The following is a 16,896-nucleotide window of genomic DNA, read 5'->3' as shown; positions in this document are numbered from 1 at the left end:
ATTCGTCGAATTCCCCAAATTATGGGGAAAAAAGAAACCCATTAAATAATCAACCGACAAAGTTATGAATTCAACTTTTAACTGTAAATATTGTAAATACTTTTATTATAATTATCACACAATATACCAATTACTTAACCAAAGGCAATTTAAATTATTGTGAAACCATATTTTTATATTTAGATCAAACGATTTATTTTAAAAATGATTAAAATAAAGAGTTTATGGTTAATTTTGATCAAATTACCGGTTAATTTACCGTAAAGATATTATTTAAATAACTTTTAGGTACTCTAAATGCTGACAATTATGCGCTGAATTAAAAAAAAAAAGATTTTTTTTTAAATTGGAATACGAGCCGATTGTTTGAATCGATTTTTGATTCAATTTTTTCTTAAATTTTCATTTTAGTAAACCTTCTGTAGAATATCGTTATGCTAATAGAAGAATTGTAAAGAACATTCCGTTATAGGTTAGTTTCTAACAGTATAACTACCAAATATTTATAAAACAGACTGAACAAAATGTTTCTTAAGTTATTTGTGACCACCATTTTAATGTTTTCTTTTACTTTCGGGGTCAATTAAATGATTATAAATGTCAATAAAACTCAAATATTATTTTTCGCAAAATCACACAAATCATCGAAAATGTACATTTACGAGTTGTTTCTTTAAGATCTTATTTTGTATAATTTCAACCTTACACGAATATTTAACTCCTAACTTTGCCAAGACTGATACGAAAAAGTCAATTAGAACTTAATTATCATACTTGTATAATTATAACGAATATAACCAGCAATTATAACTTACTTCAATAGGAATATATTATACATATAGGTTATGTTGTAATTTATTTCTAGCAGTTAATGTAAATCATACCAAAGGTAAATAAATGTATTTGTATTAAATTGTCGTTTTTTTAAACATGTTAATTTCTATTTCGTCGCAGGGCTAGTCGAATGCATTGTCCTTTCTTTACATATAATCCGCATGGAATTAATCAAGACAAAAGTGCCTATAAGTAGCCTATGAGTTCTTCTAAACTATACTCCACATCTATGCCAAATTTAATCGAGACCCATTCAGCAGTTTAGGCTACAAACTCTAACCATAGTGCCCGCTTTAACATCTTAGCACTGCAGGGCCGGCACGCCTGGTGTAATACCACGACCACACAGAAGACAGGCGTGAAATGGAAGCAATTCCGTGTTTCGTCTGATGAGTGTGGTGCCGGAGGCCTAATTTAAGTCCCTTTCCACTTTCCACTTTACCACCCTTTTCTTATAAGGAGAGGTTGGGAAGTGGAAGTGAATTTGACGGTGGAGGAGATGCATAGGAAGGGGAAATATCCTCTTTCTGTGAGTCTCCTCCTCCGTCAATGAAGGGTAGGCAACGCATCTGCAATTGCGGATGTCTATGGGCAACCGTCGCTTCGCCCTATTATGTTATAAAAAAAATCCATCCATCCATCTAAACTTTTGCTTTAATAATATTGGTAACAATATCTTAACGTATTAATATTATAAGCCACTATTATTTCGCAAAACTTAATCTGCACCTACGATCAATTTGCTTTTGCTTTAAGTAAAAGTAGTTTGAACACCGAAGTAGCAGAGACGTTTTGTAATTCAGTACAAAATAGTCTAAACAACTTCATGAATATCTGATGAACATCACTTTTAATCAGTAGTGATTAAATATAAAAGGAAGACAACAAAGGGGGGTTGTGAAAATTCTCACCTACAATACTGAATTATGCTTCAAATAAATAAAAAAGAAACCCAGGTGTTGTATTTTAATGGTCCTATATACCAAATGGTAACACTGTTAGGTTCAGTATGATGATTAATTTATATGGTGGTAACATTATTTTTGTCTGTCACTGTCACTGATTGCGAGTGTCAAGTCAGGTGTTCACGAATTTCTAGATTACAGAAATTTTAAGCCAAAACATGGCGAAAAGAATAGCACAGAGCTCCGTGAACTGGGCAGCCCTGGCAGAAAGAGTGCCCGCCGAGCAGAAAGCCCACCTCGCCGCTTTCAAGATCAAGTCCGATGGCTACCTTCGTAGGTTAGTATTTGACAAGAATGTTACATAATTTTTATCATGTATTTAATTCAATTTCATTTTGTTCTCATAAATCAGTTACTCTTAAATTGAGATGTAATTATTTTACGAAGATCTTACATAAAAATCGTACATTATGTGATTATTACGGTTTGTTAATGTTTTACTGTACGTATTATTATTATTACATATTATTAACTAGCATTATTATTAAAATAAGGAAAAGTGAAAAATCTCCAATAAATGATGACATAAAAATAAAATTTTAACTTCCAAAACATTTCAGAGTGCTGGCTAACCCACCTGAGCCTCCAGCGATCAACTGGAGCGTGTACAAGCAGTCGGTGCCCATCCCCGGCATGGTGGACAACTTCCAGAAGCAGTATGAGGCTCTCAAGATCCCCTACCCCACAGACACCATGAGTGCTCAGGTGGATGCTCAGTGGAGCGAAGTCAAGAAAGCTATTGATCAGTTTGTTCAGCAGTCCAATGCTAACATTGTTAAGTAAGTTTGGCATGTTACTTAGAAATGTTTTAGAAATATGTTAAGAAATGTGTAAAAATTTATTTTTATTTTTCAGCTTTGAGAAACAAGTAGCTGAGATCAAGGCTCTGCTACCATATGACCAGATGACGATGGAGGACTTCCGCGATGCATATCCTGAGCAGGCTCTTGACCCCATTAACAGACCTACTTACTGGCCTCACAACCCTGAGGACCAGGTGGATTATGTCGACCCGGAGAACAAGGCTGTTGAGTCACATCACTAAACTGTTCGGAATTTGTATAATGTCAAGATGCGAAGAATTGAAAGAAAAGTCTTATTCTATATTGAAGCCTTGCTAAGGAATGCTTTAGGATAATTTTCTTTCTATTCATGTTCTTTGAAAGGTTTAAAAGTAATGCAATTAAATACTGTTTAAAGTTTATTTCTGAGCTCAAATATACATCAACATATATACTATTCAAATAAAATTCTACTATTTGATTGTCTTGACATTGTACAAAGGTTTATATTTGAAGTGATTATGCAATTGTGTAATTTATGTTGTAGGAATAAAGTGAGTAAACTTACTTATTTGTTTTATTTTAAAATACCTAAGTTACCTCAGAAGTAAAATAAAACAATATGCTTACAAGAAACATTTGAATGATTCATTTTTCATTTAATATTCAAATATCGAAATCCTTAGAAGTTTCTTATATGATCTTTGGGAGTCAAGTAAATAGACAAGATATGCTGAAATGGGAAAGAAATTAGAATAAATTCCAAGACACAGGTACTTTATGTAAAAATGTTTTATCAATATAACTGTTCAATTAAACTAAAGTGACTTGTTCAGTTATAGTTTTGCCAAACACAATTACTAAGTGATCAGTTTGACTATTAACAACAGTGATGTGGGGAATATGGTGTTAAAATAAAACAATAAAATAATTTATTGTAATTTATTTGGTAAATTGCACAATACAGTGGACATTGAACAATAGCAACAATGCAGGAATGTCTTAACTGATTACCCATTTGAATGTAATTTTCACCCAGTTACCATACATTAAGATTTCTACTATAAAATACACTTGGCGTTATATTTAAAATTACAAATCCTTTGAAATAAACTTTGTTAGAAAACCTGATATTTCTTAAACATTTTACACACAAAAGAAATGAAATACAGTAGAACCTCGACAAGATAAACACAAAATATTTTAAGTTATCAAGGGTCTATGTTGTAGAGGTTTTGGGTTCTGATGGGAAGATAACATATTATCTTTTGAAGTTATATAGGTTTTTAAGTTATCGAGGTCTTACTGTATTAATACTTGATTGCCCATTTTTCCATAAACAGTAGACATATCTTTTAGAAGTACCTTTTTCTTCTATTTTTTAAAGATTACCATAGAGAAATGAATCTATATAGATTGCATAATAAATTTTCTTTAATACTAATTTTACAAATACATGAAATTTAATTCAGTTTAGAAATCAGTTGTATTTTAATGCAAAGAAAATATCTAAATCAGATTAACTCAAAAACTACTGGGTAGTTTATAACTTTGGAAAAAATTAAACATCCTATATGTTTAATTTTTTGGTTTTTGTAAAAAAATTGAAAATTGATGACCAGGTGAAGATATGCAGTTAAAAATATATAAAAACACGGGCAAATTGAGAACCTCCTTTTGGAAGTTGGTTAAAAATACTAGAGGTGCTTTAAACTATAAGCGGTGATGGATTTTTACTATTTACTATATTAAAATTGTCCAATTATATGCCAGCTCATAGCTGAATCAACTAACAACTTCATAGCATAATTCTATATTAAAATGCAATGAAATTCGTAGACAAAAGTTAATTTATATCTTTTAACTTATCTACATGTACACAAAAGAGAATTAATTGCGTATTTTAGTTACAATAAAACTACTGTATTTTCTAATACCTATAAAAAGGTATCATAAAAATAACTGACTATTTCATGTATGTAAGTAAATTTATCTATACTAATATCATAAACAGAAAATTATATTTGTATGTAACTAATAAACTCAAAAACTACTTGGCGGATTTTAAAAATTCTGTCACCATTAAAAAACTACATTAATACTGAGTAACATGTGATATAATTACTCGCTTTAAAACACGATGTCGGGTAGAATTAAACATTCTAGTAATAGCCTATATCGCTCATTGACAATGTAACTTTTTAATAGCAAAGTAATACTTAAAATCGGACCAGTAGTTATCGAATTTATTAGTTACATACAAAAATACAAATATATCCTACTCATGTTTACTTGAAACTACGCGGGGACGAATTATAATTCTTTTTGTCTACAAATTTACTTTGGCATATTTCAGCCAACAAACATATTGCTATCTCTATATAATTAAAGATAATGTAAGGGATGGTTATAAAATGCAGAATTATTTAGGGGGCGGCGGCGGCTGCGAGTACATATTATAATAAGAAGTCGGCGGAGGGACGCTAAAACTTTGATTCTGGTAACTTTGATCGTTGAAACCGCGTCCCCTGCCCCTACTTCCGCGGCCCCTGAAGGACCCACTTCCCTCTCGGTTGAAACCACTTCCCTCTCGATTGAACCCACTTCCCTCTCGGTTGGAAAACTGTCGTGTTTCAGAATTTCGCGTGTTATAACCCTCGGTGCGGCTGAAGCTCTGGCTGTAACTGTTTGAACTGTTCTCGTCCCAACGTGAACCTATAGCCGTTAATAGTTTTTAAATAAAGGTTTTCTGTCAATTGTATAGGAGAGGAATAAAATAAAGAAAATTATTAATACTTTTATATAAAATATATGAGTTAAAAAAGATAATATATGAATAACATATATTTGAAATTATAAAAAGCTCTATTTAATTATTTACTTTTGCAAATAAATAATTAAATAAAAACCTCTTTATTGCCATCCAAGAATACAAAGTTGTACAAAATAAAAAAACATACACGAAAAAATTATAACAGATGGCAAAATGGGGAGGCTCAGCTTAACCGATACTGGTTGAGATCCAGTGTCGAGCTGGTTTTCAGCAAATACAATAGCAAATGTCAAAAATCAAATTAGCAAATGACAATGAAGGCCTTTGACATTGGCTATCAATTACCGTTACCATGCTTTCTTCATGTTGTCAGCTTGTAATTTTTGTCTCTTTCCCGCATGGCGGTTTTTTCCAATTTATTTACTCCCTAAGTTTAATAGCGTTAAAATATATAGCCTATAGCGTGTCAAAAATGTAGGGCATTTTATTAAAAAGAGTATTATTCAAAAACATACTGAGATTGCTGACATCCTGCGTTACAAAGTAGTGTGTTTACGCTTTATTATATTAGTACAGAGAAGAGTATAAAGTGTTTATGTATGGTGTATATACCTCTGTCAGAGAACCTGCCGCGACCACGTCCCCTGCCGCGGTCGGAGCGGCCGCGCTCGCTGTCGTCACGGTCACGGAAACGATTGCGACCTGTCAATATTCTTTTATTGAGAAAACCAGTTGTAGAGACAACCAGATTACTCAAAATGAGAAAACTGGTTGTAGAGTCAACCACTTTTCTCAAAAGAGAAGTGTACTATCAATTCAAAGATACAATGTCTATAAACACTGTAAAAATAATTATTGATGATACAGGAAGATGATTACAAATGTTATGAGTTGTATGGTGTTTTGAGATATATGGTTGTTGAGATACACCAAACTTGTTTAAGGAAAAAGAACATGACAATTTAAACAAAAATAATGTAGTAAGTATATTAATACAATAAGTACCGTATTTCCCCTTGAATCCCATTCCGCACTGCGCCAGCTCCAGCAGCCGAGGGTTGACCACCTGGTTGGCCTCCTGCAGTACGCACATCAGGTCCTTTGCCTGATATAAATATTATATCTTAATATCCTATATGTTAAGTTTAGATGGATGGATGTTTCCATGTATCTCCAGAACGACGAAATGGATTTCGCTGAATGTACATTGCCTGGAAGACTACTAATTTTTCTTTTAATTTCTCGCAGACGGGGTCGCGTATGAAAGCTAATGTACACATAATTATGACAATCTAACTATCAGAGTTATGAATATCAGTCAATCATATCAGCCAGTTTATTCTTTGAACAATATCGGAAAGAAATTTCAAAACTTGGTCGTTATATACAAAACTAGCTTTCGCCCGCGACACCTTACGCGTAAAATTAAAAAATAATATAAAACATAGCCTGTTTTACTGAGAACGTAGCTTTTTAATGGTGAAAGAATTTTTGAAATCGGCCCAGTAGTTTTTGAGTTATTTCATTACAATCAAAGTTTTCCTTTTTATAATATTAGTATGAAGATTCCCCGCATACGGGCAACTGCGCGCTTAGGTGATGTATGAATTTGTGTGTTTGTTTTTGTGTTTGTCACCTTGGCGGAGTTGGAGGGTGTGAAGAGAGTGTAGGCAGTGCCGGTGTTCTGCGAGCGGCCGGTGCGGCCGATGCGGTGCACGTAGTCCTCGGAGTTGTTCGGGTAGTCGTAGTTTATCACAAACTTCACGTCCTCCACATCTGTACCCATTGTTACTCACGTCAGTGTACACTACATAAATACATATATACATGGATATTTATTTCTAGATGAAAATACAATTATTTTTCGCTATAACATATAAAAGCCAAGAATACTATACAGTTATCTAATAAAAATTTAAGGCGGACAAAATTGAACACAAAACAGTAATTTTGAGGAAACAAAAATTTCTTTAACATTAATAGAAATAAGAAAAAAAGCTTTAATTTATTTTCACAAATCATACAAACAACTAAACATGAATTCTTTTACAGTTAATATTTACCTGAGTGCAGTGTTCTCTCAGGCATCGGAGACAACTGGAAATAACTGAAAATGCCCGTCAGTGGTCCGGAGTGTTGTAGGCCAAGAGTCCAGCGGTGTGTTATGATCCTACCTCATTATGACTACGTCAGGTTGCGTAGGGCAGGCCCTTTAGTCTGTTCCTTAAATCTCTCATGACACATTACCCAAGCATTTTAATTTTTCGGTCTCAATAAACCGATTATAGGAAATTTTAATTTTTTCATATACATTTCATTTATAGAGGCTGCATGCTCAAAACACAGTGTGCGCTGACAGACTGTCAAATCATTATTTGATGATTCAATCATTGCTATCATTGAAATCATTGAAATGAGAATATCATAGAATTGATATCAGCAACACACCGCAAGACTAGCCCATATCTCTGCATGCGCCTCTGAAATAAAAACAATATGCATAATAATGCCGAGTCTACGTCATGGAAATTTAGTTGTTTAGATGCATTAGAGAACCTTGTATTGTTAATACAATCCATACAATCCTACTTAACTTAGATTTTTATGTCTCATGCCCCATATTAGCATTTCAAATTTTTTTATATATGAGACATAACATTTCAAATTAAAACGTGTAGTAACGTGATAATTTACAACATTTAAAAAAAAATTGCGTGTTTTCGTTATATTCGGTACCGAAAACATACCTTAGAGAAAAAGGGTAGGTTGTCTAGTCAAATTTTTTAACTGTAGAAAAACACCGGTTTAAATAAAACCCATTTTTACTTCATTCCTAACTAAAAATATAACTAATTGAAGTAACTAAATACATCAATAAAGTCTACGATAGTTTTCGAGTTTATCCCATAATAAAAAAAAATTATACAATAGTAAAGATTAATATTAGTTCACACTTCAATGTTATTCTTTAGAACAGATAAGAAAATGGTGATTTTAGATATCATAAAATGACCATTTTCCTGCCTTTTTTAAGGTTTTTTGTTTTACAAGGTCCTCATTGATGTCTAAAAGAACATTCCTAATGGTTAGGGCCATTGCTTTGTTTCATTAATATATTCCAATATTCACTATATAATTATTTGAATAACTTATATATAATTTACTTTGAGTTTAAAATCATAATTTATTGTTATCAGTTTTAATATAATGTACATAACAAGAAAGCAGTTATTTATTGAAATTGATTATTTTCAAGTTTTATCCATATTTGTGAATAATGGAACAAATCGTTATATCTTGATTGCTTCCAAACAATAAACGAAAACATCTCACTTTACTGCAATTTGTTATTATAATTAGTTGGATTACTGACAATTATCGAAATTATTAACCCTTAACCAAACAAGAGTTTTTTTTTAGATAATTGTGTTAAGAAGAAAAATAGTACCGCGCTGTAGAATTGGCACACCGCTAGATTATTGGTATAAACGTCACATCTCTGACAGCTGTCAATGTCATTAGAGGATGGATATTCGCGCGCATTCCTGGCGGGACCGCTAGGTCAGTGTTTTTATTAATATCGCTAGTTACAATTATATTAATTGTTTGAAAATAGTAAACTGGTGACGGTTTTTAGATGAGTTCAGTAGATATTGAAAAAATGCTCAATTATTTATAAATAGGGGGATTTTTTCCTGATTAGTTACTGATCTTACTAACATTACAAAGGCGAAAGTTTAGATGGATGTTTGTTAGAGTATGTAGCCTAAATTATCGAACGGATCTCAGACAAAGATGTAAAGGATAGTCTAAAAGAACCTATAGGCATGTTTATGTTTACAATATCAAGTAGGGAAATAATTGCCTAATATTTGATTAAGGGTTAAATATATTATTTAGCAGTCTTTGTGTGTGTTCGTTTTTACCCTGTGACCCTAGGGTCTGTTTGTGTACTCAGCAATGGCATCATTACCTTACTCTACGCTCCTGACATTCTCTTAGACCTTACACCCCGGGACAGAGCGAGATGGTTTTGCACCATTTAGACACGAAAATACCTCGCAACTGTTCATACAGAATCTTCTGTTTGATGCCGTTATTAATGAAAAATCTATAGGCGGGATTATTCACCACCAATACAGCATCAACATACAAAGGTGGCACAAACACAAGATAATCAACTTCTGGGCAATAACAGTGTATATTTGAAGTGTAAGTGTAAAGTGTATAAAACTGGGAAACTCACCGAGTCCCCGAGCTGCAACGTCAGTGGCAACCAGGATACCTCCAGTTGACATACGGAACTGACTGAGCACGTAATCCCGGTCTTGTTGGTTCTTGTCCCCGTGGATAGCTAGCGCTCGCCACCCGGCGCGGTTTATTGTTTTTGTTATATCATCCACCTATAGGATTATTTTATAACTTGCTGTACCCATGCTTCATCCATATTCAATTGAAATTTTATTTTTTACTTTGGAAAATCAATTGCAAATGACAATACAAATGCACAGACAATGAGAGATAATAAATACCATTACTATAACTATTGCTTATTAGCTGTTATTGGCTTATAGTTATTGTTCCTTTTACACATAATTTTTAATTTATTCAGTGCCTAAATTAAATAGCGTACCGTAATATATAAGGATGGGAAAATGTTGATACTACACTGAAATAACTTGTAAACCATTAAAGCCTACCTTTCGCTTTGTCTCCGCAAATATAATAGTTTTAGTCTCCTCTTCCGAGGATATTTCATTGAGCAGCGTCAGTAACTTCTCATTCTTCTCCCACTCCTCGCAGACATCCACAATCTGCAGGATATTGTGGTTGGCAGAAAGAGAAAGCGAGCCAATGTTGATCTGGATGTAATCATGGAGGAACTCCTCAGCTAGGTTCTGCACCTCTTTGGGCCAAGTTGCTGACCACATTAGTACCTTAAAGAAAATTTTTAGGTTTTTACATACATCATTATATTTGGTTTTGTTACACAAAAACAAAAACTAAAGTTCCATATTAACATCATTGAAATTCTAACACCATATGAGTCACTTTTAAGCTATTTTGGTGTCATTCGCTAGAGAATCCGAAGACGCATAGTTTTAGCCTATCAGAAACAAGTACTCTACATAAAATAGAACTATAACTAAGTCGTGGCGTCGGTGCTCAGTGGTTTCAACACTTGACTTGTAATCTACAGGTCTTGGGATCGGATCCCGCCATGTACCAATGTGATTTTCGATGTGTCGAATTTTCATACGTACATAATTTACCCGACGTTCTTACGGTGAAGGAAAACACCGTGATGCCTGCACATATCGGCGAAGAAATTCAAACAACCCCCACATGCGTGGTTGACTATGGCCTAGTCACCCCGTATTAGGGTAGGCTCCGAGCCCCTCAGTGGGGACGTATAGTGAGCTGGTGATGATGATGATGATGATGATGATAACTAAGTACCCTCGACCAGTGTATTATTATAGTATCTTTACAAAATGCAGTTGTTTCTCTCTCTTGAAAAGTAGATATTTTTGTCACTTATAATGTTAGAACTTCAACGACGATAAATTGATTCTTACCTGTCTGTCTGGACGTATTTGTTCAATGATCTTTCTGATCTGAGGCTCAAAACCCATATCCAACATCCTGTCAGCCTCATCTAGCACAAGATATGTGCAACGACGTAAGTTCGTCGTATCTATGTGAACAAAAACAAAAAATAACTTACAAAGGACACATTTTAACTTTATCTCAATCAAAGTAAATAAAGGCAAAAAATACTAGTATTCTTATAATGATTCAATAATAGATGTTTAATTTGATTAAGTATTTGAGTTTTAACTGGCTTTTTGGCTGGTTCCATGTGGATTTTTTATAAAAAACCTAATTTCTTGCCTATGTTTTTTGTGTTAAATCACAACAAGATCTATTCAACTATTCTAGAGATAAAAATCTAAACTTTCTTATCTATAAAGATTTATTTGATTCTTTAAAGAAAATTACCTTTTTCCAAGAAATCAATCAGCCTTCCAGGTGTAGCAATAACTATCTCCACGCCGCGCTCCAGCGACCGACCCTGCGGCCCTTTTGGAGCACCTCCAAATATACAAGTGTTCCGAACTTGAACATTCTGTCCAAAATCTGTTGCCACCTACAAATAAAACAAAAACGTTGTAAAAACATACAAAAAAACAGTGGCACCAACAAAACAAAAAGCTTGTACTGCTAAAAAATCTACAATCTACTTGAGAAATAGCAAAAAATAGCTAAGTAGTGAAAAAATAAATAAAATATGCTATTAAATAATTTTGAGCAAACTTTAAATACTAAGTAAATGGATTCTGTATTTAGATTTATTGTCTCTGATCAAATAATCAAATACGAACAATACAATTTTGATAAAAAATGTAGTACTAAGTATTTCTTGTGATTTTATCCATGCAGAATTAAGAAAAAATCAGTGATAATGTATCTTTCTAGTAGTGAAGGAATTTGTGAATAATACAGTAGTTTCCGAGTTTATTTCTGTGTCTCCGAGTGGATTTACAAAAAGACAACTACGTAGCCTGTGCTCTTCAAGACTATGTTCCAACATTTATATCTTTCATTGAGATCTGTTGAGATTTTCTAGAGATAGCTAACAAACATATGTCTATCTAAACTTTCATTTATAATCATCACCTGCTTACTATTTATCCTGTCTGAAGGGTTCGGAGCCTACCCTTAGGGGTGACAATTTAGTATAAATACAAATAAACATAATTGTAAGATATATGGTGGAGATTGGAGAAATTGCAACCTGTAAATTACTACTTTTATGTTAATATATAGAATTACTCTAACAAGACTGCTACAACTAAGAATTAAGTTTGCAATTTCTTACACTATAATTTTTAACAAGTATATACAGAATCCTGAAGAAATAATAATAAAAAAATTAAGAACAAGCAAAACTCAGTGCTGAAACTAATCAAAGGTTACGTTCAGAAACCATACCTACGATACAAATTTAGAATTTTGGTATAACAAAACAATAAAAATCTAAAATGTTTTCCTTTAAAGGTTTTCGAACATAGCCTGTCAGTGTTGCTAAGTTCTACTGTAAAGAATTAAACTTGAATTTACTATGTCACAGTCGTTGGGATCCGTCATGTTGGCAGCGGACCCGTTCATTGCAATCAGAGCCTTGTGCGTGATGGAAGACAAATTTGTTATTTAATTTTATTTCATAGAAGATTCTTAACAGCTAATATGAGAGAATGTAGAAATGTATATAATTTATATTGTGATTTACGTATGACTTAATTATTGTTGATGTAAAGATTATTTTTACATCAAATGGAATTATGTTACAGCTAGTTAGTGTTATGTAAAAGACATACAAATTGATTAAATATGCACAAGGCTCCAAATAAAAACAATATTTATTTTACCCAGCCAATGAATTTCAAATTTCAATTTTTTTTATTTTCAATGAGCGACAAAATGAATGATTTATCTAACTCTTCAATATACTCTTTAATGGTTCCTTCAATTTTAAGAAAAATAAAAAAAAACACCTTATTTCTTAAAAAAAAAATTATACCTGTTGAATCTGTTGTGCAAGCTCCCTAGTAGGTGCCAACACTAACACAATTGGCCCCTCATCTCTCAGCAGCCTGGGCTGATTGATAATATGCACAATAGCTGGCAAAATGTATGCCAATGTTTTCCCTGACCCGGTCTGAGCAATCCCCACTAAATCCCGTCCTGACAGAGCTATAGGCCATCCTTGCGCTTGGATAGGAGTTGGATGCGGGAAACCTTGCTTTAAAATCTCTTTCATAGCATAATCTGGGAAACCTCCTTCTTCAAAATACATACTGGGTGCCGGGACATCGCGACCTTTAACTGTTATTTGATTCTCGCTACGATATGCCTCAATTTCAGTAGGCGAACGCCTCTGAACATTCGGATGGGGAATATAGAAGTTTTTCTGGAACGGCGTCAGTGTAATCGATTCCCAGCGTATTTTCCGTAAGTTGCCGCCGGGCTGATCGTTCTTAAAGCTTCTGAAATCGTCGCGACCGCCCCCTCGGCCTCCAAATCCTCTTCCTCCTCTGCCTCCGTCTCGGCCGCGCATGCTGGACCCGAAGCGGCTGCCTCTCTCCTCTGATCTATCACTAGACCGGCCGCCACGGGACCCTCCCCGACCACCACCGCGGCCACGGCTCATTCCACGTCCTCCTCCGCGCCCACCACGTCTATCATCATACCTAACAAAACAATCATAAGATAAATTATACATAACAACTAAAATAAAATTTATACAACTTAATGACTTACATTTTTATAGTTGTATAGAGAACTTAAATCACAGTTCGGCTTACTTATTTTGAAGTCACTAATATCTAGTCAAAATTTTATACTACTTGTATATTGTTTTAACTAATTTCTTACAATAACAATAGGATTATTTGGCGAAGCTTATAATTTTAATAAAAGTTACTAATAGCCGCCATATTTTTTAATTAATTTACGTCACAATCCCAAACAATCAAATACTCTTCTCTATGGTATTTGTAATGTTGCTAGGTCCTTCTTTCGACGGTGACGTGTCACCGCCAATAAAAGGTTTTATAGCGTTTTTAATTATTTGTGATAAACAATTTTACATTTTATTAACAGTTAAATTAAATAACAACCAAAATACATAAACAATTAGGAAAATAGAAAAACCGAAAATGAAGCTAATTATAAACGTTGGCTCTAATCAGTAACAAACTAATTACGTATCAATCAAGAAAATATAAAAAATAAGAAATTTTAGAAGAAAAGCTTTCTCCCAATTTTACGATCTTAAACATGTAGTAATTTAAAACATTTTATAAAATCAATAATGTTGGTCACCTTCTGTATTGATCAAACTTGTTCCTACGTAGTACGGTAGAACTGAACCTTAAGTTGATAAGTTTCCAACAAACTTAATTTTTGACCGACTTCCCAAAAGAAGGAGGTACTCAATTCGTCTGTATGTTTTTTGTAAAAAATGGATTCATCTATACCTATTTTTGAAAAACCCCATCCAAGAGTCACTGTACTAGATTGGACTCGAAATATTCAAAGACTTCAGAATGAGGCCAGGGTGCGTAGGTTTGATTCGTACGAATTGAGACAGAGGGCGAATCAGCTTCGTAATGAAACATCCGTTACTACCTATTGGGATAACTACATGAACAATGATCTATTGAGGGACAGGTATAAAGCTATACCAACATAAAAACTTATATAAAACCAGTAATTGATTTGTAGTTTTTTATTTGCAGGATATTCGAAGTGCAATCATGGAGGGAGAAACAGAGATTTACAAGTGAATGTGTACGAGATGAAATTAGAGTTTTAAGAGAAGAAAAGAACTCTACGGAGCTACTTTTAGAACATTTGCAGGTGCCGTTGATGGTTGTGTCTCAATGTCTCTCAAATAGGGACCAAAGAGTACCTTCAGAATTAACTACAGATCAATTAGGAGAAGAATTAAGAAAGGTATAAAAGTATACAGATTGTTTAGAATACATTGGGAATATGCCTATACATGTTCACACATTTTTCGATCATGAATGTAGGATTTATTGATTCATGATGCAAAAAACAGTAATTGCAAAATTCCGTCATGCCATCTACGATTCTCTTCTACAGCTAATATAAATTTCAAAAGCAGCTGCTTTGATTTTTTTTAATTACTTGTATAATTCAGAAAACGCTTATAAAATATCATATTAATTATAGGAACTCCATATAATCGAGAACAGTAAACGCGTCTTAACGGACGTTTGTCACATGGGCTGGGAGAAGATCAATGAGTTACAGAATGTTTTCTGTAGACTGGAACGTGAGATACAGAATAAGGACGAAACGTTGCAACTGGAATACAATGTTAAAGATTTGAATAGAGAATGTTCCAATATTTCCTACCAATTGGACCCTACAAGAATTCCGGCCGAGTAAGTAATATAACTATAGGTAAAAAAGAATTCCTTGCGGTTTTAAAAAGATAAGCGGTCAAGAACAGCTCTTTCTTTCACCCTACTAGCATTTACACTTCTATTTGTATTGTAAACAATTGACAATACAACAAAGCGTAGTTTGTCTTTTAACGCTAAGATTTCACTCCTTCAGAAGATAGTTAAGTTTTAGTTCAGAAGATAGTTATCACTGTTTTTGAAAAGAATGAGAGGGATTAATATCGAATATGTTTTTAAAAAGTATTTCGACAGTAGAAACCAACTCGAAATACCTATAGACCGTATGCCTTTCATCTAGATCAATGTCTGAAGAGAGCTACGTGTACTGCATAGAAAATACAATAAAAATCGCCAACCAATTGATGACAGAATCCAAAGAGCTAAGAGAGACAATGTTTAAAAGCCGGGAACAAGCCAAGAACCAGATGTACGCACAGTCACAAGAAGTCGAGATGTTCATGAGGAGACGCGTCTACGATATACAAAGGGCTAGGAATGAAATGGAATGGCAGAAGACTAAGGTAAATAGGTCCACTATCGAAGGGCTTACGTTAAAATATATTGCTCAACATAAACAGTTACACTCAGTAGTTGTATGGTAGTTAACATAGTGTGTACATATAATGGTTTTTTATGATTCCAGCTGGAATCAAACTTACGAAAGGTAGACAGAGAGATAGAGTGTCTGCGAGCGGCGGTCGCGGACAAAATAAATCCGACAAAGTTAGTGGAAACAAGATTGGAAATGCGCACGCGCAGACCGGTACTCGAAAGGGTTCAGGTAATATTAAACACAAAATAATTCAACTCTACAAACTAGGGATCGTATTAATTACTAAATAAGCAACCCAATGTAACTTGACTTAACTTAAGTTGTAAGATATTTTGCTAAGGTCTAATATTATTACTTTGTGTGTTAAGTTACATTGTTTTGAAGGATATACCGATGCGCGGATTGATAGAAGAATATGAACGGGTCCATACGAGTTCTAATTTGTTGGAGAAAAAACTGGAAGATGCATTGTAAGTACTTATATCAATTGCAAAAATTTTATAAAGTAATTTTATCGTAAGGTAAAGAAAACAAAACTACTAGTCACACATTTAATTTGCACCAGGACGACATACCACGGAATGTACAATCACTACCAGCGAGTGGTCAAGGACTTGGAGTACAAGAACCAGGCGCTGGAGACGGACAGACGGCTCATAGAGATACGCCAGCCGCTGCACGGACCCAACGAAACAGAGCTCAAACGCAACGTCGGTTACTGCCGTCTAGCAGATGAATTGATACCCGAATGAACACTATATTCCGGAAATCTTTATGGTTTAGTGTTGCCCTTTGACAAAATTTTTACATTTTTACATTAGACAGAATTGTTTTACGAAATTGTAGAGGTAGGATAAGATAGCTGCAATTTCATTTGTTTGTAAAAGCTTAAATTGGACAAAACACAAAATCGGTTTTATCTAGTGGATCCGGTAATGGATAAAAAATAAAACGCCATTATCATTTAAGAATTTACATTTTTTTAATA

The 16,896-nt window shown here is 33.8% G+C and overlaps 4 protein-coding genes across 5 annotated transcripts in view; 3 read left to right on the top strand and 1 right to left on the bottom strand.

Annotated features, from left to right (window-relative positions):
- Positions 1 to 913, top strand: part of LOC106101740 (protein trapped in endoderm-1) — a gene marked incomplete in the record, with an annotated part of 8,736 nt that extends 7,823 nt beyond the window's left edge. Inside the window, 1 exon segment of the mRNA XM_013281062.1 lies at positions 1 to 913. Within this exon segment, the coding sequence (XP_013136516.1) occupies positions 1 to 68 (68 nt within the window).
- A 961-nt stretch (positions 914 to 1,874) lies between these two features.
- LOC106101688 (ATP synthase subunit d, mitochondrial) lies at positions 1,875 to 3,148 on the top strand. The gene is made up of 3 exons (XM_013280996.1): positions 1,875 to 2,076; positions 2,360 to 2,578; positions 2,655 to 3,148. The coding sequence occupies exons 1-3, from the start codon at positions 1,958 to 1,960 to the stop codon at positions 2,842 to 2,844; spliced, it is 528 nt and encodes a 175-aa protein (XP_013136450.1). The 5' UTR covers positions 1,875 to 1,957; the 3' UTR covers positions 2,845 to 3,148.
- A 1,013-nt stretch (positions 3,149 to 4,161) lies between these two features.
- On the bottom strand, positions 4,162 to 13,864 carry LOC106101706 (ATP-dependent RNA helicase dbp2-like). Of its 2 annotated transcripts, XM_013281019.1 has the most exons (11): positions 13,680 to 13,864; positions 12,940 to 13,609; positions 12,480 to 12,539; positions 11,358 to 11,505; positions 10,934 to 11,052; positions 10,055 to 10,291; positions 9,601 to 9,757; positions 6,991 to 7,130; positions 6,360 to 6,459; positions 5,967 to 6,056; positions 4,162 to 5,296 (listed from the first exon to the last, which is right to left on the bottom strand). In XM_013281019.1, coding segments are annotated over exons 1-11 (2,016 nt in total). In that variant the 5' UTR covers positions 13,682 to 13,864; the 3' UTR covers positions 4,162 to 5,003. The 2 variants fall into 2 exon arrangements, with proteins under 2 accessions (XP_013136473.1, XP_013136474.1); XM_013281020.1 differs by lacking the exon at positions 12,480 to 12,539.
- A 529-nt stretch (positions 13,865 to 14,393) lies between these two features.
- LOC106101726 (tektin-B1-like) lies at positions 14,394 to 16,896 on the top strand. The gene is made up of 7 exons (XM_013281045.1): positions 14,394 to 14,591; positions 14,660 to 14,876; positions 15,120 to 15,334; positions 15,654 to 15,876; positions 15,999 to 16,136; positions 16,293 to 16,378; positions 16,474 to 16,896. Exons 1-7 carry the CDS (start codon positions 14,566 to 14,568, stop codon positions 16,658 to 16,660), a joined length of 1,092 nt encoding a protein of 363 aa, XP_013136499.1. The 5' UTR covers positions 14,394 to 14,565; the 3' UTR covers positions 16,661 to 16,896.

Source organism: Papilio polytes, unplaced genomic scaffold (genome assembly GCF_000836215.1).
Source record: "Papilio polytes unplaced genomic scaffold, Ppol_1.0 DF823958.1, whole genome shotgun sequence".
NCBI lineage: Eukaryota > Metazoa > Arthropoda > Insecta > Lepidoptera > Papilionidae > Papilio > Papilio polytes.
The sequence above is the reverse complement of the archived record's forward strand: the minus strand, read 5'-3'. Positions and strand labels throughout refer to the sequence as shown.